The sequence below is a fragment of the Oryctolagus cuniculus genome, chromosome 5, assembly GCF_051225735.1.
Source record: "Oryctolagus cuniculus isolate XC-2025 breed Fujian yellow rabbit chromosome 5, ASM5122573v1, whole genome shotgun sequence".
Lineage (NCBI taxonomy): Eukaryota > Metazoa > Chordata > Mammalia > Lagomorpha > Leporidae > Oryctolagus > Oryctolagus cuniculus.
In genome coordinates, this window is record NC_142871.1 from 85021409 (window position 1) to 85044367 (window position 22959).

At 40.2% G+C, this 22959-nt stretch overlaps 2 protein-coding genes across 9 annotated transcripts in view; both read right to left on the reverse strand.

Moving 5' to 3' along the window:
• Window positions 1-13629, reverse strand: C5H6orf163 (chromosome 5 C6orf163 homolog). Of its 2 annotated transcripts, XM_089332929.1 has the most exons (6): window positions 11588-11632; window positions 10093-10187; window positions 8794-8975; window positions 7667-7774; window positions 5516-5718; window positions 1-507 (listed from the first exon to the last, which is right to left on the reverse strand). In XM_089332929.1, exons 5-6 carry the CDS (start codon window positions 5713-5715, stop codon window positions 57-59), a joined length of 651 nt encoding a protein of 216 aa, XP_089189055.1. In that variant the 5' UTR covers window positions 5716-5718; window positions 7667-7774; window positions 8794-8975; window positions 10093-10187; window positions 11588-11632; the 3' UTR covers window positions 1-56. The 2 variants fall into 2 exon arrangements, with proteins under 2 accessions (XP_089189055.1, XP_002714512.1); XM_002714466.6 differs by lacking the exon at window positions 8794-8975 and having other exon boundaries at window positions 11588-13629.
• SMIM8 (small integral membrane protein 8) overlaps window positions 13595-22959 on the reverse strand; it is a 14783-nt gene continuing 5418 nt past the window's right edge. For 4 of the 7 annotated variants that reach the window (XM_089332933.1, XM_089332931.1, XM_089332930.1 and 1 more), the window contains 3 exons: window positions 22811-22929; window positions 20040-20194; window positions 18125-18632 (listed from right to left, as the gene is read on the reverse strand). In XM_089332933.1, coding sequence (XP_089189059.1) covers window positions 18474-18632; window positions 20040-20174 — 294 coding nt within the window. In that variant the 5' untranslated portion in view covers window positions 20175-20194; window positions 22811-22929 and the 3' untranslated portion in view covers window positions 18125-18473. Of the gene's footprint in view, window positions 15178-18124; window positions 18633-20039; window positions 20195-22810; window positions 22930-22959 lie in introns of those variants that run through there. The other 3 variants (XM_051854495.3, XM_089332934.1, XM_070073805.2) reach the window with 2 other exon arrangements.

A 22959-nucleotide genomic window follows, 5' to 3' on the forward strand; every position in this document is an offset into this window, starting at 1 on the left:
TGGCTTTTGAGTAAATTTATTTAGTCTTTGGAATGATGTCTTTTTGTAGTGATATTTCAATTTGAAGACTTATAATTAAGTACTGTTTCATCCTCCTTAATAATAAGGTTGGAAGGTGTTTTCTTTCTTTCTGGCATTATAAAATCAGCCTGTCCTGGTGAAAGCTTAGGAAAAGTATAGTTGATGTATTTTTGAAATGCTGCCCTGGTTTCCTGTAATTCTTCCTCCAGAAAATCCTTCCAGTTTGTCATGATTCCCAGTTGTTTCACTATGGACAGCAGCTCCCCCTGGGTGTTAACCAGTTTACCCATGACGTTGCCAAGCACGGCCTTATGTGTTTTCTCTGCTTCTTGTAGCACTTCCTGGGCCTCTTCTTGCTTCTTCCTGTGAACCAGGCCATAGAAGATGTTCAGTTCATGTTCTTTTGCCTTAATCAATTGGGCCATGTTTGTCTTCTGATCATTGAGAACTGACACACCACTATTCACAAGTTCCTCCATGGCCTTGCTGCAAAAAATAATATGAATGTATAAGTTAGAAGGATTAGCTGCTAACCAAATGATTTTTTCTTTAACCACAAATGGATGAGAACTCATTACAGTGTAGAGGTGAGCCACTACCCTGAGACAGACTGCTATAGATGCGCTTTTGGACTGTGTTCACTCTTAACAGTCAAACCTATTTTTCAGAGCAGGGAGGCTCCCCACTGACTTCCCTGCTGTGGGCTAGAGGGAGCCACTAATCTACTGTGAACCTGCAACTTTAGAGACCTCTGTTTATCTTGGCCAGAAAAAATATGAATATATCGGGCTTAAAAATAAACAGGGTCATTCCTAAAGTAAGTATTTCTTTATATCAATTCATTTGCTTACCTTCAGCCAGAGGGTAGAAAGCTTCATACTCATAGATTACACTTAGTTTTAATCTTGAGTCTAGGGCCACCCTTGAGAGCCATTGCTGAATGACCCACAGATCTCTGTTTATAACGTAAGGAGTTGTATCTAGTTCATGTGCCAAGCAGGTTGGTGAGCTGTGCACATTACCAACCCCTCAAAAACAATTCTCTGAAGTCATTTATGACTATGCCCTTTTTACCATGAGGGCACTGAAGCTCAGAGGGGGTAAGCAACTGTCTGCATTTGCTTAATAAGTCAAAGTGGTGAACATAGCACCACAAGTCCAAAACAAAGGTTCTTAGCCGGTGATTCGTTTCCAGCAGAGTTCTGTAACATCTAAAGGACCTCTAAAGATTTGAGAATTTTATAAATCTGCAAATATTGGATTCAAATTTTAAAGCTGTTAATAAAAAATCTCCCCTCTGCCTCCCAGTCTAATATAGCTGTTCCAAGATTCACTACCTGCAATATCTTCTAAATCCCATTTCCCAAGGTGCAATTCTCATTTTCTCCTGATTCTTCCACCTTGACTTCCAAACCTGAGACTTCTCCAGTCTTGAAGTAAACATCTTTTTTTTTTTTTTGACAGGCAGAGTGGACAGTGAGAGAGAGAGACAGAGAGAGAAAGGTCTTCCTTTTGCCGTTGGTTCACCCTCCAATGGCCGCCGCGGCCGGCGCGCTGTAGCCGGCGCACCACGCTGATCCGAAGGCAGGAGCCAGGTGTTTCTCCTGGTCTCCCATGGGGTGCAGGGCCCAAGCACTTGGGCCATCCTCCACTGCACTCCCTGGCCACAGCAGAGAGCTGGCCTGGAAGAGGGGCAACCGGGACAGAATCCGGCGCCCCGACCAGGACTAGAACCCGGTGTGCCGGTGCCACTAGGTGGAGGATTAGCCTAGTGAGCCACGGCGCCAGCCGAAGTAAACATCTTCTGTCCTTAGCATCTCCAGCTACTACGCTGTTTCTCCTCTCTCTTTTCCCATTGACTAGGTGATATCCATTACTGATAGCAGGATTAGTGCTTATGGAGCACTTACTGTGTCTCAGGGACCATGCTATAGTATACTATATATTATACTATCTTATTTAATTTTCACAATAACCCTTTAAGGCTGGTACTATTTTATTTTTTATCTATTATTATTCTCATGTAATAGGGTAGGAAATTGAGGCTTAGAGAGATTAGGTTATTCAATGTCACACAAGTGAGCAAGTGGGAGCGTCTTTGCTCTTCAACCTGATGAGAGGTCATTACATATTTTCTGTCAGAAAGGGACACAATGAAAATAATGTTTTAGAATTGTTATTCTGGTAACAGTATATAAACTAAGTCTCAGTGAGGTGATGTAGAGAGACCAACTGGTATCATTTTATAGTATTCTGGAGATGCCATGATGTGGGGCTGAACTGCCCAAACCTATGACTGCTAGGATACAGGGCATCAAAACCCACTTTTTGCTTCTCAACCTGGGTCACAGGAGAGTGGAGGTGCTGTTAATAGAAGTGATGCTGTGCAAAGACCTGGCAGTGTTCAGGCACACCCAAGCTGAGGAGTTAGCCTGATGTTTTAGAAAACATTTGGGTGGTTGGGGACATTATAAAGATCACCAGCACCTCTGGGGTTTAGTTCAGAAAGAGCTCTAAGGGTGTTTCCTTGTTGCAGTCCCAAACACCAAAATAGGAAGCTCTGCTCTCCTCCCCTAGAGCTCTGCCACAAGCAAGACTGTTTCCTGGCAGGTTGGCCTGGCATTCTCCTTGCCCACACACAGGAGGTGTTCATCTGGAAGGTTCCACCGGAGCCATCTTCAGGTCAATCTGATCCAGTGACACATATCCTCATTGATCCTGCTCCCACTTTCAATGACAGTCCATTTTAAGCTAACATAGAATTTGCTCTTGCTAGAGGGGCCATACACACACATGCACACACACACACGCACACACACATATATAATCTCCAATGCCCATTCCAATATAAAGTGAACATCTATAAGCTTTCTGTAAACAGTGAGGTCCATCTTCCATCTCTATCTTTTTGGGGTTATGACTGGAAATTTTGAAATATATAGCATTTTTAAGGGTAATGCTAGCCAGAAGTATAATTGCTTTAAAAATAGTTACACTGTATATCCATATTGATAGGATTTGGTATGATCATAAAATTGCTTTTTCAAAAATAAAAAGTTACTTAATAGAAGTATAATCCAATATCTAACAAAATAGTCTTACTGGGCTGTGGAGTAAAAAATTGAGCAGGGAGAATCTATACTACCAGATGATTTGTCCTTTGCTTCCTTGCAGGGATGGGGAACCTTTTCTCTGCTAAGGGCCATGTGGGTATTTATAACATCATTTTCAGGCCGTACAAAATTATCATGTTAAAAATTTGCCTGCTATAGACTTGTTGCATTTTGAGTCCCACCTGTAGTTGCCTTGGCTGGGCCAGACCAAATGATTTTCTGAGCCGTTTACATTCCCCACCCCTGCTTTAGAGCCCCTTGCAGTCCACCTCCTCATTATTTTTGGGAAGCTGTTGAAATGGTACATGATATATTGCTCACAGGTTTAAAGAAAATTATCATTGTGTGTTCCTTCTCTTCTACTTAGTATGTGAATTTTTCACTTTCCTTAAATGTGTTGCTAACAGCACAGTTTTCAACCTTATTTCAATGTCTATCAACCAAAAATTTGATTCTTAGAACAGGAAAAACCAGTGCTTCATTTACCCCATAAGTAATTCCTAAATCATGAAGAGATTTGTTTCGGAAATTCATTTCTATATAGCGTTTGGAGCAATGTTGAACACAGCAGATTGTTTGCTTGGTTACCCCAATAAAGAATATGGGGATTCTATCAGAAGGAAATAAAGGTTCTTGCATGTATTGGGTGTTGAATAAAGAATACTTTTCATTGGGAATTACAGCATGACCACAAAAATTCCTGAGGGATCACTGTACTTATGCCTTGCCTTAGGCTAGAAAACAATTAGAACCTTTCCAAGCAGAGATGCTTATTATAAAAAATACTTTCGGAGCAGATTTAAGATGGCTGCATAGAGAAAAGATGTTCTGATTCTGATCAGGGGGAGATAGCAGAAGAAAAGCAGAGGAAGTATATTCCCCAGGGGGAGAGCTGAAGAGAAGTCTGCAGTTGTTAACTCAAGCAGCAAAGAACAAGGAATAAGTCATAAACTAGAGGTCAAGAATGGAGGTCTCAGGCTCAGTTCTGCCGCCACAGCTTGGTAATCTTGGGCAGGTCACTTAACATGTGAAGTTACAGTTTTCTCCTCTACCTGGTCTCCACTGAAGTGTATGTGTATGTTTATAAAATCTGATCTTTGGAAAAATCATTTGTAATTAGGAACACATATAGATTATTTTAATAGATGGTCTCTCTATTTAAATTATTTACTTATTTATTTGAGGGAAGAAAGAGGAGGGGAGAAAGAGACACACACACAATTCATGAGCTCACTCCAAAATTCATCAGTTCACTGCAACAGCCTGGGCTGGGCTAAAGCCAGGAGCTGGAAGCTGAGTACTCAATACAGGTCTCTCATGTGCGTGGCAGGAACGCAACTACTTGACCCACCCATCACCTTTGCCTCCCAGGGCCTGCGTTAGAAGGAAGCTGGGGGTCAGGAGCTGGAGTGGAGCAGGGCACCCGGGCACTCCAATGCAGGAGGGAAGGAAGAGGTGGGGAAGCAATGAATCAGCACTTGTAATTTTTGTTCTACACACAAATATTTCCCTAACATCTACTTCTTTTGTAACGTATAGTACTTTAACACATCCACAATAGTGTATGACCTCCAGGCTACAGAAATGCAAAGATTGATTCTATGTGTTACTGGGAAAATGTTGCTCCATCCCTCCCCTCGGCATCTCAAAACTGGTAATACAGAATGAAAAGCACAGTCTTTAGAAGAGTAGTTATCTCTTGAGGGGGAGGGACGGAGGTACGATTGAGGAAGAGCACAGGGGGATTGCAGAGTAAGAATTTTCTTTTCTTTTCTTTTCTTTTCTTTTCTTTTCTTTTCTTTTCTTTTCTTTCTTTTCTTTTCTTTTCTTTCTCTCTTTCTTTCTCTCTCTCTCTCTCTTTCTCTCTTTTGACAGGCAGAGTTAGACAGTGAGAGACAGACAGAGAAAGGTCTTCCTTTTGCATTGGTTCACCCCCCAAATGGCCGCTACGGCCGGCACCCTGGGCTGGCATGCTGCGCTGATCTGAAGCCAGGAGACAGGTGCTTCCTCCTGGTCTCCCATGGGGTGCAGGGCCCAAGCACTTGGGCCATCCTCCACTGCCTTCTCGGGCCACAGCAGAGAGCTGGCCTGGAAGAGGAGCACCGGGACAGAATCTGGCGTGAGCCATGGCACCGGCCCAATTTTCAATTCCTTAGACTGAGTGGATAGGTCCTTTAGTATTTATGTTACTATTTGTCTTTAGCCACATACATACTCTACAGGATATTATATATCACTTTCTGTGTTTCATGTATTCCACAAGAAAAATGTTAAAACGCAAAAGCTGGACTGTATACCCCTGTGCGCCTTCCCCTTATTCCTTTCCCACACTGACTTTGACAGAGTAAGATACTGAATTGTAAATGTGATCTTTGGGATACCTTCTCTGAGCCTGGATTGCTTCCTGGGCGATCTGCCTTTCTTCATCCCTGGCTTTCCGCACAGCCTCCACCTTCTCCCGGTGGCACTCCATCATAATCCTTTGGATTCTGTGCACCATGCGCTGTTCCGCAGCCATGTGTTCTCTCTTCATTTCATCATCCATATTTACAAACACCTCTCTCTTGGTTTTAACTGCCATTTCCTTAAGTAACAGAAAAACTAGGTTTAGAACAGCATAGCATTTTTTTAAAAAAGGTTTATTTATTTACTTGGGAGGCAGAGTTACAGACAGAGAGAAGGAAAGACAGAGAGAGGGGTCTTCTATCTGCTGGTTCATTCCCCAGAATAGCTGCAATGGCCAGAACTGGGCCAATCCAAAGCCAAGAGCTTCTTCTGGGTCTCCCACATGGGTACAGGGGACCAAGCACTTGGGAAATCCTCCACTGCTTTTCCAGGCTATCAGCAGGGAGCTGGATAGGAAGTGGAACAGCCGGGACTCAAACCATTGCCCATGTGGGATGCCGGAGCTGCGGAAGGATACTTAACCTACTACACCACAGCACCAGCCTCAGACAGTTTGGAATTTAAAAACACACTCTAAAAACCTACTTAAATCATTTCACCTACCTATGGAATAACAAAAATGTGCCAACTATGTAACATAAATATGTGTGTGTATACACGTGTGCAATCCTGAAAGGGGATATGCAAAAAGAAAAATGGGTTAGAGGGATACAATTAAAGGTCCTTTTTTTTTTTTTTTATCATCCCAATAGTCTACCGTCAGATCATTATTACACATTACGAGAAATATGTAATACGATTGTAGCAAACATGAGAGGGCTGGGATCTTCATCCTAGGGGACTCATTGTGTAGTGGAAACCGGCAACCTAACTGTGCAACGAGCATTGTAACACATTTTCAAGAATGGAAGAGCAATTTTCAGCAGTTTCAAAACTTTCATTTAAAGGTAAATTTCTACATTTTGGAGAAGACATCAAAAGAATTTAAGTTACTGCACATAGTAAGTCAGTGGAAGAACAAGGAATGGAAACTAGGATTCCTGACTGCCTATTTATGGCTTCTTTACTAGAATCTTCAAGAGATTCATCAATTTATTTTAATTCCAGAAATCTGTACACACTTATAAGATAGTACAACAACATGCCTTCTTTTCTCCCTCCTTTTCTCTCTTACTTTCCTTCCCACCTTTCTTTTCTTCTGGCTGTGGCATTAGAGCAGGGTGCCACAGCCCCCTGCCAAGCTATGAGTTATGCCTTTAAACTGCCTGACTGGGAGAGTTCCAGGCATACAAGTGGAAGACACCAGAGTGACCAAGGTGTTAGGGGGACTGGCAGATCACTATCAGCTGATGGAGAAGTGTTTCAATACTTTAACTCTTAGTACTGCTGCACTGGGACACATCAGCTGAAAAGCAGGCCTGACAAAGACTTGCTCCACATTTTGAACTAAAACACGGCACGGGCAGGAAGCTGCTGCAGGCCACCCCTCAGAGACCACGCCACGCCTGGCTAAGCAGCGAGCATCCTGCTACCCTCCTGGAACTCAGGGTTGAGCTCTTTTATGTGCCAGTCTTCTCAGGGAAGGGACAGTCCATTTAATCTCACCTTGTACAGATTTAATATACAGCAGGTGCTCATCGCCAAAACAATGAATAAATGGGCCCGTATTCCCTGAGCTGTTTATCTGTGTTCCGACTCAAGCCACACCCTGGCTGACCTCCACCACTTTTCTCCAGCCTCGGAATAGTTATCATCACACTGCACCTTGTCCTGGCATGTCTCCTGATTAGCCAAAATGGGTGAATAATTCTGTAACTCTTTCCTTTGCGAAGATTTTGTAACCTAGGCACTGAACTAAGCAATGAATCCTGGGGTTCTCTGCCTGGGAAGTTAACTAGTTATCTAGAGGCATATGCTTGAACAGGTTACACATCAGAGTTACCCTTATCTTGTGGTTGCTGGTCCTGCAGGAAATACATGACAGACAACTTGGATATCCCTGGGAACCTCCAGGGTCTCCCAACCAACCTCTAAGAAACACTAACCAAGATTTTACAATTAATCTGTTTTGTTTTCATTCTCTTGTAAACTTAAGTAATTTATTTTTATTAACTTAAAAAAGAAACCTGTAAATCTTTTTGATGTTTCTCTTCCAAAATTTGAATTTCAAATTTATGTCTGTCATTTGCTTCTTCAAGTGCTTTCTCCACTGCTTGCTTCTGGAGTTCAATAGCCTTTGAAATAAAAAGATCATATATCTATTAATATATCAGTATGGACACAGGGTAACTGTCATTATTTGGGATGCTGGCAAATCTTCAAGTGTACTGAAGTTAGCACCCACCAAGGAGGGTCCCTAATTACTTGCTGCAATTCCTGTCTCAAATTTCCCATAGCAAACTGGCTGCCTTAGTCAACGGTATCCTAACACATTCTAGCCCTGGAATTCCAGCTCTTGCATGGCCATTCCAGGAATGAATGACAGAGCATCTTCGCTGTCTGTAGGTGGCTGCGCTCTTTCCTTCTTGGCACTTTACTGATTTCTTGCTTAACTGCTACCACAGTAATGTATTTTGTACAGAAAATCTAGCAAACAGGGATGTGGAGATGCACAGAGCCTGAAGAAGCTGAGGACCATCCCAGATCCCCTGTATCAGGGGTTCAGAAAGAAATTTTATTATCTTATTTGAAGGATTTTGCAGTTTTATTACTTTATTATAACCCTAGATAAACTTACATTCAAGCTGCAGAATATTCATAAAAGCATCCTATTGTATTAGAATGTATAATTGATGGCTCACATTGAATTTGAATTTATTATTGATAAAAATAGATGGCCACTAAGATTCTGATATATATTGCTCTTTGCATTGGAGTGATTTAGATGTCCAAAATATTTTCATACCAAGCCTCTGTTGGCATTAATGCCAAACAATTCTGGTACTGTGTGATGTGAAGTCTATTTTATGAAGAAACCAAGAAGAAATTCTGTTTAAGCAGTGACTTGTCCTGTTCTCCAGAAGTGTAGAAAGTAATTTATGTCATTCTACTGATGACTGGAAGAAGTGGTAGCTTCAAGCTGAGGCTCTGCCAATCTGCACAGCAGACTCCTAGAATGACTTTCATAGTAAATAACACTCTGACCTCAGAATCAACCCACAAGGCCTCCTGGTCGGGCTGAAAGGCCTGCGAGAGCATCTCAGGCATGGAAAGACAAGACTCTGCGGGGCAAAAAAAAAAAAAAAAAAACAACCTTCACGGAGGATCTCTGCAAGACCTCAGAGGAAAGGAAGGGTCATCAAAGAAGGAGACGCTCTTCTCTGAAGGGAGAGAACATCCTCTTTGCTTATGGCCGTGTCCAAATAACGATGGAGTCTATGGTCACAAAAGGCCTTCATAGCCCTCGCAGCTCACAACAAGAGCTTCGGATGATCACTGATGTCATAAAAAAAGAGTGTTAATTGTTAAAGGAACAACAGTAGTCAATGTGTACTTGCTCCCCAGGTAGGACCTCTGTCCCTATTGAATTGCAATGTGAGAATCGACAGCAAATTCTCTCCCCAAACTGTTCTTCATATGTTGTGTGTGAGCAAATTGTTGAACTCTATGATTAGCATAGAGATGGTCCTCTATATATAAAGTCATACTAAAAATGATCAATAATGAAGAGGGAGATGGGAGAGGGAATGGGAGGTGGGAAGGGAGCGGGATCCGGGATATGAGGGAAAGAACCAGTGTATTCCTAAAGTTGTATTTATGTAAAAATGCATTAAATAAATAAATAAAAAGATTGAGGCTTTGCTTCAGCTCTATGTTTTGGATCCCTCTGTGAGCCCAACATTCAAATCGTCCCTCAGGCACTCAGCAGTCATGTGGACAAGATAGCAAGCATTTTAGAGAGGAGATGAAAGGGAGACTAGGACATAATGAAGCAACTGGAGAAAAACAGTCACTTAGTTCAAAGATATTATGCACTACACAAATGGATCATCACTTATATTTTAAATGTCAGGCCCTAATGAGTCATTTTCAACATAGACATCCTATTTGTTTTAGTTGCAATCAAATGAGAATAAAGGAAGCAGTAGTAATCCATACAAAGAAGGCAATTTAGAAGGAAGCTCTGAATGATGCCTACTCCTTACTACTCACCTACTATGTGCTGAGCACATTATTTCATTGAGCTCTTTCAAGTGATAGAATTGGCACTGCAATTATTCCTCTTTACAAATAAAGAAGCCAAGACAGAGATTGAAAAACTTGCTCAAGGACCAACTACTAACTAGGATTCAAAGTCAGTTCTGTCTGATGCTGGAATCTCTGCCTTGACCACTATGCTAAATGCTAAACAGTCTTCAAAAGTTCATAGAAAATGTGTATTATGAAAAAATGATGCAAGGACTTCAAAGCTATTTTGCATCAAACTCAGTTTATCTTTTGATTACATTTTCCACAAACTTTTTGAAGGATCTTCGTATTATTATTTTTTGGGCAAATCGAAAAAGTAAAAGAACTGTGAGGAAGTATTTTAGGTCAATTTCCAACTTTTTACCTGATTCCATACATCTGCTTCAGCTTTTGCAATACGTTCTTTGATAGTAGCCTCTTGAGATTGCTCTTCTTTATTCAGAATACTTTCCCCAATATCTGTGTATTAGAAGACAAATGATCATTCATCTTCAGACAGTTGGCTTTCCTTTCCACCATTACCTAGTTACTTAAGAGGATTATCTGGGAGAGAGATCCTTTAAAAAGATGTCAATCTTTTCTTTAGAGAACCATCAAAAGGCTAAGTTTCCTCCTATCTGATGAGGTGGGAACTACAGTACTGTCAGGCCAGGACAGAGTAAGTCACTTCAGCCCACAAAGTAGGCACTAGAGAAGTGAAATAAATGCCCTGTATTTTGTACACACAAAGTAGAAAAGTGTCTGAATATTTAAGGGACAAGAGAATATCACATCCATATAGCTCCTCTCTCATCACTCCTATCTGAGTTCTGATGCTACCCCCATCAGGGGAGTAGAAACCAAATAAATGCCGTTTAAAAATTGCATCATGCCTTTGTTTAGTGTACACACTAAATCCATCAAGTTTTCATGGGTTTAATTGTTTCAACTATGGGCTTAACTAAAGTGTAGTAGCTAATTATTTATCTGGAAAATATCTAATTCGATTTCCAAATAATAATATTTTCATAGTAATACCCTCTCTACCCAAACAAGGAAATAATTATCTAGCCAGGTGAGAGGAACACATCTCTACTGTCTACCTTCTTATACTTTCAGAAATCAGAGATGCAATCATTAGTTAATAGAAGAGGGGATCAGGGAGGCATTTAGGTAAACACCTCAAGGCTCAAAATCAGATGGAAAACTCTAATGTGCATAAAAGAGAGAAGGAAGTCAGTAGTTACAATCAGTCTGCCTTTGTATTAAATATATATGTATCTGCAAATATTCTCTTATTATTTATATGTATCTACTTTTATGTCACCAGCTACTTATTAAGAGTTTGCTTCTTTCACCCACTTATTAGGGCATTATTGAGACGTGTTTCTTCTTGCACACATATGGCAGGTACAAAAGTGCTGGCAAGGGCAAAAAGAACTCAAACTACTACCATGTGTAGGCTTTATAATAGGTATAAATATGAGGATACTTCAGAAAGTTTGTAGAAGGGAATCAAAAGGTAAGTTTATTTTGGTGCATGAAACTTTGAGATCCTTGCATATTTCTTTCATAATTGATATTTTCCACGAACTTTTTGAAGACCCATTGTATGTCATTAAAGCCACCATAATAACCTTCAAGGTAGGCATTAATACTGTCATTTACATATGAAGAAACAGATTGAGAGTTAAATATCTGCCCAGCGCACACAACAGGGACAAGGAGATGAATTCCAACCCACATTCTTTTCATGCCAAACAGACACCCTTGTAGGATAAGCAATTTTGAACAGGAAAAGCTGATAACAGTCCATGTAACAGTAAGAATGACATACAATACTATGGAACATTAGAACAAAGAAAACAACCATCACTTACCCAGGATATCTCTGTGAGTGTAAAAGCGTGTCTTAAATGGCTTGTATTCGTGGATCCGTTTGAAGGTTTCTCCAAAAGGGGCTGGTGGAATTAGTTTATTACAAACAGCGCAGCAGACAAAGTGTGTGTGATTTGGATTTCTGATCATAGCTAAATTTCAGATGACTTCTGCTATTTACTGTTAAAATAATTTTGAGATCAGAAAAAGTAGCTTTAAGAGAAGCTAGAAGTATGATAAAGCTGGAAGAAGGTCAGGATTTTTAGCAGAATGCTAGAGGACAGTAAGGATTGAATGATTTGCCATGATGCGCTCGTGGTTATGTGCCTTATGTTAAAGAATGTTGCTGAAAACCTCTGCCATCGAAGATACAGGTACTAGATTGGGCAAGATTTACCCAATGGCTCCCTCTCAGACTCTGGCATTAACTTGTTAACTTACTTGGCAACTGTTGCTAGGTAAAATAAGCTTTGCTCATAAAAGCAACTTGAAATAATGACCAAAGGGAGCATGATGCAGCCATTCATTTTCCTGGTATTTTCTGTATGAGTTTCCTATTGCAGCTGTAACAAATTAACATAAACTTTGTGACTGAAACACAACACACATTTAATCTCTTGCATTTCTCAAGGTCAGAAGCCTAAAAATGAATCTCTTGGTGCCAAAATCAAAATGTTAACAGGGCTGGTTACTTCTGGAGTGTTTAGGGGTCAGCCTGTATTCCTGCCTTTCCCAGTTTCCCAATGGGCTCACAGCCTTGAAGCCTCCAGCTTTCCCTTCTGTGTTTCCAAGCAATCATCTCTTCCTCTGATCTCTGCCTCACTCTATGGACCTCTGGGCCACACCAGAGTCTCATCAGAATAATCCAGGATAATCTTCCCAACTCAAAATCCTAAACTTCATCACATCTGCAAAGTCCTATATTCTCAGGCTCCAGAGTTAGGATTTGGGAATCTTTGCAGGGGAGGGAAGTATAAATCAGCCTATCACACTTTTCTTTTAATAGATGATTTTTAAAAATTTATTTATTTATTTGAAAGAGTTACAAAGAGAGACGAGAGGCAGAGAGAGAGGGAGAGAAAGAGATAAAGAAAGAGAGAAAGAGAGAGAGAGAGAGAGAGAGAGGTCTTCCATCTGCTGGTTCACTCCCCAGTTGGCCACAACAGCCAGAGCTGTGCTGATCTGAAGTCAGGAGCCAGGAGCTTCTTCCAGGTCTCCCACGCAAGTGCAGGTGCCCAAGGACTTGGGCCATCTTCTATTGCTTTCCCAGGCCATAGCAGAGAGCTGGATTGGAAGTGGAGCAGCCTGGTCTCAAACTGGCACCCATATGGGATGCCAGCGCTTCAGGCCAGGGTGTTAACCCGCTGTGCCACAGCACCAGTCCCTGGATTTTTTTTCTCACATAATTATTTAAGACCAGCAATGGAGGTAGTTTCTTAATTTTTCATATTATATATAAATGTGATGTTTTGGTGCCGTAGCAATAAAATTGGGAAATATGGTATCTTAAGAGAAAAAATACTTCTAACAAGTTAGCATTCAAAATTACTAAGCCTGGGGCCAGCACTGTGGTGTAGTGGGTAAAGCCAGCACCTGCAGTGCTGGAATCCCATATGGGCGCCAGTTTGAGTCCCAGCTACTCCACTCCTGATCCCGGTCTCTGCTATGGCCTGGGAAAGCCGTGGAGGATGGCCCAAGTCTTTGGGCTCCTGCAGCGGCATGGGAGACCCAGAAGTTGTTCCTGGCTCCTGGCTTTGGATTGGTACAGTTCCAGCGGTTGCAGCCATTTGGGGAGTGAACCAGAAGAAGGAAGATCGATCTCTCTCTCTCTCTCTCTCTCTCTCTCTCTGCCTCTCCTTTGCTCTCTGTGTAACTCTGCCTTTCAAATGAATAAATAAATCTTAAAAAAATTACTACACCTGTTTTTAAGTCACATTGTTCCTATGATTTTAACAGCCTTAGAGATTCTACAAATCACAAACACCATGCAAATGATTACAAATGACTAATTTTGTTTAAAAAATATTTATTTTATTTATTTGAAAAACAGAGTTACAGAGAGAGGTAGAGCCAGAGAGAGAGGTCTTCCATTCACTGGTTCATTCCCCAGATGACTGCAACAGCCAGACCTGAGCTAATCTGAAGCCAGGAGCCAGGAGCTTCTTCCAGGTCTCCTGCATGGGTGCAGGGGTCCAAGGACTTGGGCCATCTTCTACTGCTTTCCCAGGCCATAACAGATAGCTGGATTGGAAGTGGAACAGCCCAGTCTCGAACTGGTGCCCATGTGAGATGCCAGTGCTGCAGAGCCAGGGCTTTAAGCCATTACACCACAGCCCCAGCCCCAAAATGAATGATTTTTTTTAAAAAAATTGCTTATCAATTCATACATAGCATCTACCTGGCAATACTCATTTTATAATTAATCAATGAAATTAATTTCAGCAGAACTCCCACACAGCCCTATGCTAAGTGTGCCACAAGTTAAATATAACTTCTTTATGAATCACATTTTAAAAAAGATTTATTTATTTGAAAGGTAGGGTTGTTGAGAGAGAGAGAGAAAGAGAGAGAGAGGTATCTTCCATCCGTTGGTTCACTCCCTAAATGGCTGCAACAGCTGGAGCTTGGCCAATCTGAAGCCAGGAGCCAGGAGTTTCCTCTAAGTCTCTCACAGGTGCATTAGTAGGGAGCTGGTTCGGAAGTAGAGCAGCCAGGACTCAAACTGGCACCCATATGAGATGCCAGTACTGCAGGCAGCAGCTTTATCCGCTATGCCACAGTGCTGGCCCCTATGAATGACATTTGAATTGATTCATGTATCTTAATGACTGGCTAAAAACTTTAAATAACTCTATCAAAAGGTGCCAGATTAACAAGCAGAGTTAGGCATAGGTGTTTGGCCTCTGCAGATCATATCTGCGTGCCTGGATTAGACTGCCAGCCTCGGCTCCTGATTCCAGCTTGCAGCTAATGCAGATCCTGGGAGGCAACGGTGCTGACTCAAGTAGTCAGGTTCCTGCCACCCATGTGGGAGATCTGGATTCAGATTTTTGGATCCCCAGCTGTTCTGTACATATGGGGAGTGAATTAGCAGATGGGAGCTTGCTCTGTCTCTGACTTTCAAAAAAAAAAAAAAGTTTTTAAAAGAAAGGGGTTAATTGACACTGGAAGAGAGGCAAAAGAGAAAATGAATTAATACTGAGAACTGAAACTACTGAATCCATAGTTAACTATATGTATTGGGAACTGAGGCCTCCCATGTTATGACCCTCTGACCTGTTTCTGGCAATTCTTACTTAACAGGTAGGGTAACCAACTAGTTTTGATTTGCTTGGGCCTGATCCTGTTTAGAAACTGTAAATTCTGGAGCAGGAGTTTGGCCTAGAAGTTAATTTGCCAGTTAAGACACCACAACTCACACAAAAGTACATGGGTTTGATTCTCTGCTCCAGCTCCTGACTCCAGCCTCCTGCTAATGAGGATCTATGGGAGGCAGTGATGACAACTGAAGTGAAGTGATTGGGCTCTTGTCATCCAAGTGGGAGATGTAGATTGAGGTTCTTGGCTTCGGCTTGGCCCAGCCCGCAGGCATCTGGGGAATGAACCAGCAGAGAGATTTCTATCTCTGTTTATCTTGGTACCTTTCAAATAAAATTTTTAAAAATTTTAAAAAGCTGTTAGACGCACTTGGTAAAGTGATAAGTATAAATACACAACTGATCAAAAAAAGATAGGGTATGTGTTGATGAGATTTCACAAATAAGACCAGTGTAAGCAAATAATGAAGGATAGAATTAAAAGGGAGAGAATGATCCTGAGGGGGAAACAGGACACACAGCAGACTCATAGAATGGCAGCACTCCTGCCTCAGAATCAACCCTTGGGACATTCAGATCTGGCTAAAAGGTCCATGAGAGTCTCACAGGTGGCAAAAAAACAATCTAAATGAAAGATCCTGGTGAACAAGACCCCAGCAGAAGGAACAGGCCATCAAGGAGAGAGGCGCCTTTCTCTGAAGGGAGGAAGGAACCTCCACTGTGATATGGCCTTGACTAAACAAGTTCAGAGTCGGGGAACTCAAGGGGCTTCCATAGCCTAGACAGCTCATAGCAAGAGTCTCGGGTGATTGCTGACGTCATAAATAAGAGTGCCAATTGTTAATCAACAACGGGAGTCACTGGGTACAGGCTCCCCACGTAGGATCTCTGTCCTTAATGTGTTCTACTATGAAACTTAAAAAACAACACTACTAGTCGAACAATACCTATACCTTGTGTGGTTGTGTGAGGGCAGCCTGTTGAAATCCTTGCTTAGTATATACTAAGTTGATCTTCAGTATATGAAGGTAATTGAAAATGAAACTCGATGAAGGGCGGGATGGGAGAGGGAGTGGGAGAGGGGAGGGCCACGGGAGGGAGGGAGGTTGTGGGGGGAAGCCACAACAATACAAAAGTTGCACTTTGTAAATTCACATTTATTAAATAAAAAAAAAACTATATAACAAACAAAAAAAAGAACTTAATACTTTACCCTTTTAGTATTTTTTATGTTCTACTTAAAACTATTGGTTGAACTCTGTAATTAATACACAATTACTCTTAGGTGTTTAATTAATGCTATAACTAGTATTTTACACTTTGTGTTTCTGTGTGGGTGCAAACTGTTGAAATCTTTACTTAATATATGCTAAATTGATCTTCTATATATAAATATAATTGAAAATTAATCTTGATGTGAATGGAAGGGGGGAGGGAGTGGGAGAGGGGAGTGTTGTGGGTGGGAGGGAAGTTATGGGGGCGGGGGAAGCTATTGTAATCCATAAGCTGTACTTCAGAAATTTATGTTCATTAAATAAAAAAAAAAAAGCTGTTAGAAAAAGTCAAATTTCCATTCTTCATAAAGTTCCCTGCTTTGCTAATTTGTTATTTTTCAGCATCCAAAAGAGCTTAAGAAGCATACTTTTTTTTTCCTTTCATCTTTACAAGTAGAAAAGAGCAGGGGTCATTGGCTTTCCTAGAAGCCATAAGGAGGAGGTATAGTATGCTGAAGACATACCTAGACTTCAGAGCAAGGAGACCCAGATTCCAGTCCAGTCCTGACTCAGAATCACAGTGATCTTGGACAAATCTTTTTTTTTTTTTTTTAACCATTCTCAGACCACTTGGACAGGTTTAGACTGGGCAAGTCTGGTGTTCAAACTCCTGTGATTATTTCAAAGCTGTTTTATTTTGGTAGTTATGCCTTCATTCATTAGAGTACTGAAAACATCACCACGGAGCCAGCCAGCCTTGACACAGATTTCAGAGATGAGATTCCTAGTAAGCCTCAATCACAATGATCTGGAGAATGAGGTAAACATTTAGAAACCAAACAAGTCCAGGGGCCAGTGTTGTTGCATAGTGGGTAAAGCTGCCTCTATACAGCCAGTGATTCGAGTTCCATTTGCTCCATTTTGATCCAGGCTGGCCACCCATGCGGGGGACTTGGATGAAGCACCTGGCTGTTGTGGCCATCTAGAGAGTGAACTAGCAGATAGAAAATCTCTACCTCTCTCTCTCTCTCAGTAATGCTGACTTTCAAAATAAATAAATAAATCCAAAAAAAAAAAAAAAAAAGAAAGCAAGAAATGAAGCAAGTCCAGAACCCTTGTCAGAGTTATGTTAAGATAAATTATATAAAGTAAACCCAGGACAAAAAGGAGATCTATTTCTTACTTGTTGAGTACTTATCATCTTTAAATACTTGTAAAAACAATTAGTCTGTTTATAACATCACTGTAACATTAATTTACAAAAACTAAAAAGGGTGATGATATTTAACCTTTGGCAAGTAAAAACATTATGAAACCTCAGTATAATATACTTTTTAAAGAAAAACTGCAATTACTTTGGGATATTCTCTCACTTAATATTTATTTGGGTAGCTAAGTGGAGGTATCTTTCCAATTCAAATAAAAATGGCTGAAATGGAAACCAAAATATATGAACCATTCATGGCTCTGTAAAATCTATTTGTCAGCAGTAAGCATTTGGGACAGTGGCTGGGTCACTGAATGCCCACATCCTGTATCAGAGTGTCTGGTTTGAGTCCTACCTATTCTGCTTCTGATCCAGCTTCCTGCTAATGTGCACCTTGGGAGGAAGCAGATGATGGCTCAAGCACATGGGTCCCTGCTACCCATGAGGAAGACCCAGAATGAGTCCCAGGTTCCTGGTTTCAATCTGGCCCAGCCCTAGCTGTTGTGGGCTTTTGGAAGTAAACCAAAAGAAGAAAGAAGACCAAAGATCTATTTCCATGTTTTTATCCCTGCATCTTTGCATTTCAAATTAAAAAATTGTCAAAGCCAACCTACTTTTCATTTCTCATACCTTACTGTTGACTTCAGGCTTTATAACTATTCTTTCTTTTTTTTTTTTTTAACAAATATAGGTTTTATGCCAGATAGAAAAGAACATTTTCCTTTGCAAATAACAAAACAAAACTTTCCTAACAGTTGTAAAGGCATGGTTCATCTTAAAATATTGAAAACAGCACGCAACTTTTACAGAATTGGGTACTTTTATTATATATAACATAATATTATATTATATATAACATAATATTATTATATATAACATAATAATGAACAAAAATTATTTCCATTCTCATGACACTTTTATAGGATGATTTAATAAAAGAAAAATACTAAGATGTTCTTTCTGTGGAAAAAGAATGAGATAACAGTGGCAGCTTGGAAGGACAAAATTTATTACAGTGGTCTAGTTGTAACTGCTATCTTCTCTCATTAGCATATTCTAGAAAAGGTATCATGATACTGTGTACTCTAAGGTCTTTGAATCAAAGATTTCAGAGCTCTCAATAATGCTCCGTCAGCAGTAAGCAGCACTATTAATCCCATTTAGATGTCTTCCTCCTCATATAACTGTGTCCTTCACTATCAATAGCTTCATAGAGATTGTTTTTGTTCTCTTGTGTTGCATGTAGATAACCAATGTAAGCCACGCAAAGCGAGAGGGTTACCAATCCGAAAGCCATTACAGGTTTGTTCTGTCAAGGAAAAAATTATAAAGCCTCGTTAAAACTAATAATTGAGATCTAAATATCTATTTCCCTCTTGACATGCCACATTTTTATTACCGCACTAGCATCCCTAGAGCAACACTGCAATTAGGATCATTTATTCAGTTCTTCAGCCAACTCAGTCAACTCCAATTTAGAAATTAAAAAAGATCTGCCTGTCCTCTTCACTCCTTCTCTTTATAGCCTAGGCATCTCAGACCTCCACCTTCAGGAAGGAGACAACTGTGGGAGGAGTGAGGCATGGAAATTGAACAGGAGTGTGACATGGAGAAGTTGCTTTTTTGGGCCTAAACCTCCCCATTTGCAAATGTCCAATTAGTTCATTTTATTAGGAATTAAAAAATGAAGTAAACATGTTATTATTCTTACCCAGGTTATAGGTAACTGGTAAAAACTCTTTCATTTACAACATATATTAGGCACAGCAATAATGACCATGTATACATTATCCTCTGGGAACCTCATCTATTACTTCAAGAAATTTATGGATTCGAACAGGTATTTATGCTGCTATAATAATCTTAATTTACTGCTGGAAAATCTAAGACCTTCAGAGGCAAAGTGATGGAGCTTTGAATTTAAAAAAATTAAATACAGGAAAGATGTTCACAACTGTGTGGTTTTTCTAGTACACTTTGTGACTCAGACCTTCCTGTTTTGCAAGTTCATACTCAACAAACTAACCTTTCTTAGGCCAGTGTAAATACATAGCAGTAGTACAAATAGTATTTTCTGCTCTGTCACCATATATGCTGTATTACAGGAGTACCCCCTTACCCATAGAAGATACATTCCAAGACCCTTGGTCCACGCCTGAAATCATGGATAGTACTGAACCTTATATTTGTTATTATGTCTTTTCCCATATGAAAATAACCTACAATAAAGTTTATCTATTACCCATCCACTGGTTCACTTCCCAAATGGTCCCAGTGGTTTTAGATTCCAAGTTACCCAAAGCCAACCACAATCTGAAAATGTTAATACATGTCTTGAATATTTCTAGATGCCATGTTCATATAATTTTTATTACAGTATTTTGTTAAAATTGTTCTATTGTTAGTTGTTAATCTCTGCCTCTGCCTCTCTGTAACTCTCCTTTCAAATAAAATAAATAAATCTTAAAAAAACACACATTAATAAAAAAGCAACTATTAGCCATTATAATCCTCAATGTTCCTAAAATATTTTGTTTTCTATGTATTTGTATGTGAAACAATATTGAAAGTTTTCCTTCCACTTGCTTTTATTCAGAGAGGTCTTATAAATCAACATAAAATTTCCACAATGAAATAAAACATTACAGGAAATAAGAACTCTCTATTTCTGAAAGCCTGCTTAAACATAAAGTCTTATCTCGGATGTATTTCTTACAGGTTTAATGAAGAGCTCTGGGTTCACTGCTCGAAATAAGGTGGTTGTGCGCACCCCTCTGAGCCCTGGGTTTTGAAAGTCTTTCTCTTTGGGTGGTTCCTTTTTAAACGCTGGCGGCTCAGGTGCTGAAGACATCTTGACTGATGATTTATTACCTAGAAACAAAATAATACATTTTCCCTTTAAAATTATTTCTTGATAAACCTTTTTTTTAAATTATTATACTCATTTCAAAAATTACAGCCTAGATATTTACCAAAAGAGATTGTCAACTATCTTATTACTTTGTATAATTCATACCTTGTAAATGGCTCACTATTTTTAATTTCATCTGTTAGAACCAGTGAGGTGGCCAGAAGACTGGAGAACTGTCTGTTGACCTGAGTTAGACTGTATTCTATCATAGGAAGCTAGGATTAAGGGCAGGTGAGGCCAGTGTTTTAACCGCTCCCTTCTCTATTTCCTGCCCTTTTCACATAGCCTCCCCTTCCAATACCCACTCCAGGACAACCAGAAGGACCTGCACCCTGCGTCCTACTGCTCATTATCTTCTATTGTTTCAGCCCTGGGCTGCTTTCTCCTCATCCTCCTCTGCCTTACTCCATTGGCCTACCCAAGCACTCTGTCCCAAGCAGGAAGGATAAGCCTACCAGCAAATCAATGGAAAGGATATGCCCTGCTCCCTACTTAACCTGAATCTTCTTTCTTCTTTTGGCTACTCTAAATCTATCCTATTTGATCCGACTATGTCTTCTGGGTCTCTTGGCTGGAATGCCAACATTTGGCAATATTTTTCATTTCTGTGTATTAGTAAACAAAAGCTTGTTCTTTTCATTCCTGCCACCTAATGCAGGGCTGAGACTGAGGGGTGGAAGGGAAAAGGTAGACAAAGAAATCTTCCAAAGGCTAACAATAATGACAATATAATACAATTTTTCAGGGTAATACTATAACACATTGTGCAGTGTTATGAAGTAAGAGTCAAAATTCACATGTAAGCGTTCATTGGGGTTTTGTACAAGCATTCTCTGTTAAGTCTTCTACTGTATACACTTTAAATTTAGATGGTGAGAAACCTGGTGTCTATGAAGTCATCTATAGTAGTTAAATGTTCACAGAAAACAGGCATGCTCCCTGAGGAATTCCCTTAAGTACACCTGCGGAAAAAACACTACCAAATGTGCCATTTGAACCAATCTAGCACCCAATTGCCACACTCACTGGTGTTCCAGATCAGCCACTCTGTGGCTCCAGATAGCAGTTTGTTTTTCCAATAATTAGCAAACCCTAAAATTGCTGTAGGAGCACTAATAGGTATAAAAATGGAATCAGAAGGCCATGGTGATAATGAAGATCGACAGTAATGGTAGCTATAACATGCATGGGGAACACAGGAAAGAAAAGCCAGTGTTGAACATTTCTGAGACTTTTGCAAGTGTAGAAAGTGCCTGAAGAATACTTTGTTTTCTGGTAAATGTTCTGCTGAAGTGTTCACCCAATTAAGTAGTATAGAAGAATACTTATTGATCACTATGTAACAAAGTATTTTAAAAAGCCAAGCTCCTAGTTTTCTCTATGAGTTGTAAAAATATTATTTTTTAAGTGTATACAGATTTAACAGAGAATGCTTGTACAAAACACCAATGAATGCTTATATGTTAATTTTGACTCTTACTTCATAACACTGTACAGTGTGCAAATTATACTCTGGTATGATGGCTGCGGAACAGCTGTGGAATTCAATAAGAAAATTTCAAAAAATAAAAAAAACATACATGATCCAAGTGTGGGAGTGTGCTATGGGCACTGTAACTATCAGGAAGAGGATATTGCATTTTGCTCCTTTCATCTTCCTGTCAATTCTTCTCAGCCATCCATTAATTTCCCATCATCCAGACATGTGTATTAGCTTAGTAATCACAAGAGAGCAAATGAATATTTCTGTAGCACTGGAGGTTGGCTGATTTGCCAACGACAAGTAGTCCAAAATATTACAGCAGAACAAAGCAATCATCAATCTCTGTTTACTTCCTCTGCCAAGTCCACCTTTGGCATGAAGCACATGATGAGGTAATAACCAGGAAGGCATACCTGTTTCATCAGCATTTAAAATCCCATTCAAGCTGTAACCAGCAATTGTTCTCTTAACTTTCTCTTGCATACAAGTTACAAATTTTCTCTACTAGAACTACTGTCTTCCCCACAGGCAACTTCTGAAACAATTCCGCAACATGCTGAGACTTGTTCAGCCAGCCACACTTGCTTCAAACACCTTGCCCAAGGCTGGCAGAAATGCAGCGCTTTTAGCTGCAGAAGTGATACATTCACATGCCCGTTTCTTGCACAGATTCTTGGTACCAAGCAAGACAGCTACAAAAGGGACCTCCCATTCACTTCTGCTTTACTCATTGAATCCATTTCTCTCTTCAATCTTGGCTCAATATTTAAAAGATGTGGACATTGTAGGGGAAGTGATGCTAAATCTCTTGCTATCTCTCCTTTTCTATGGCAGCAACCTACTGCTTCCACTTTTTTTTTCCCCCTTCTAATCTGGTGTTTCACCTTTTCCCTCTTAACCATGACAGTAGGATGGATGATGTCTGCAAACATAGGAGAATTTAAGTAACAAATGCTGGCCACCAGCCACTCACGCAGGTGTCAGTGATGCTTTCTTGTGCTGAAAACTATTTTGACTATGATTGTGGTAAAAAAGAAAATGCAAATCGAAGCAATAATTAAAGAGAAAGCAGTAAAATAATCAACAGGTATACCTGTAGGAAATGTTAGGCAGGAAATAGTTAACACAGGGCCACGTTGTTAGGGCTAAATCACGTTCTCACAACGCACCACTATTTGACACTGGGACATTACATAACAATACTAGGAAGGCCTGAAAAAGCAAATACAATGCAAAAGTCAT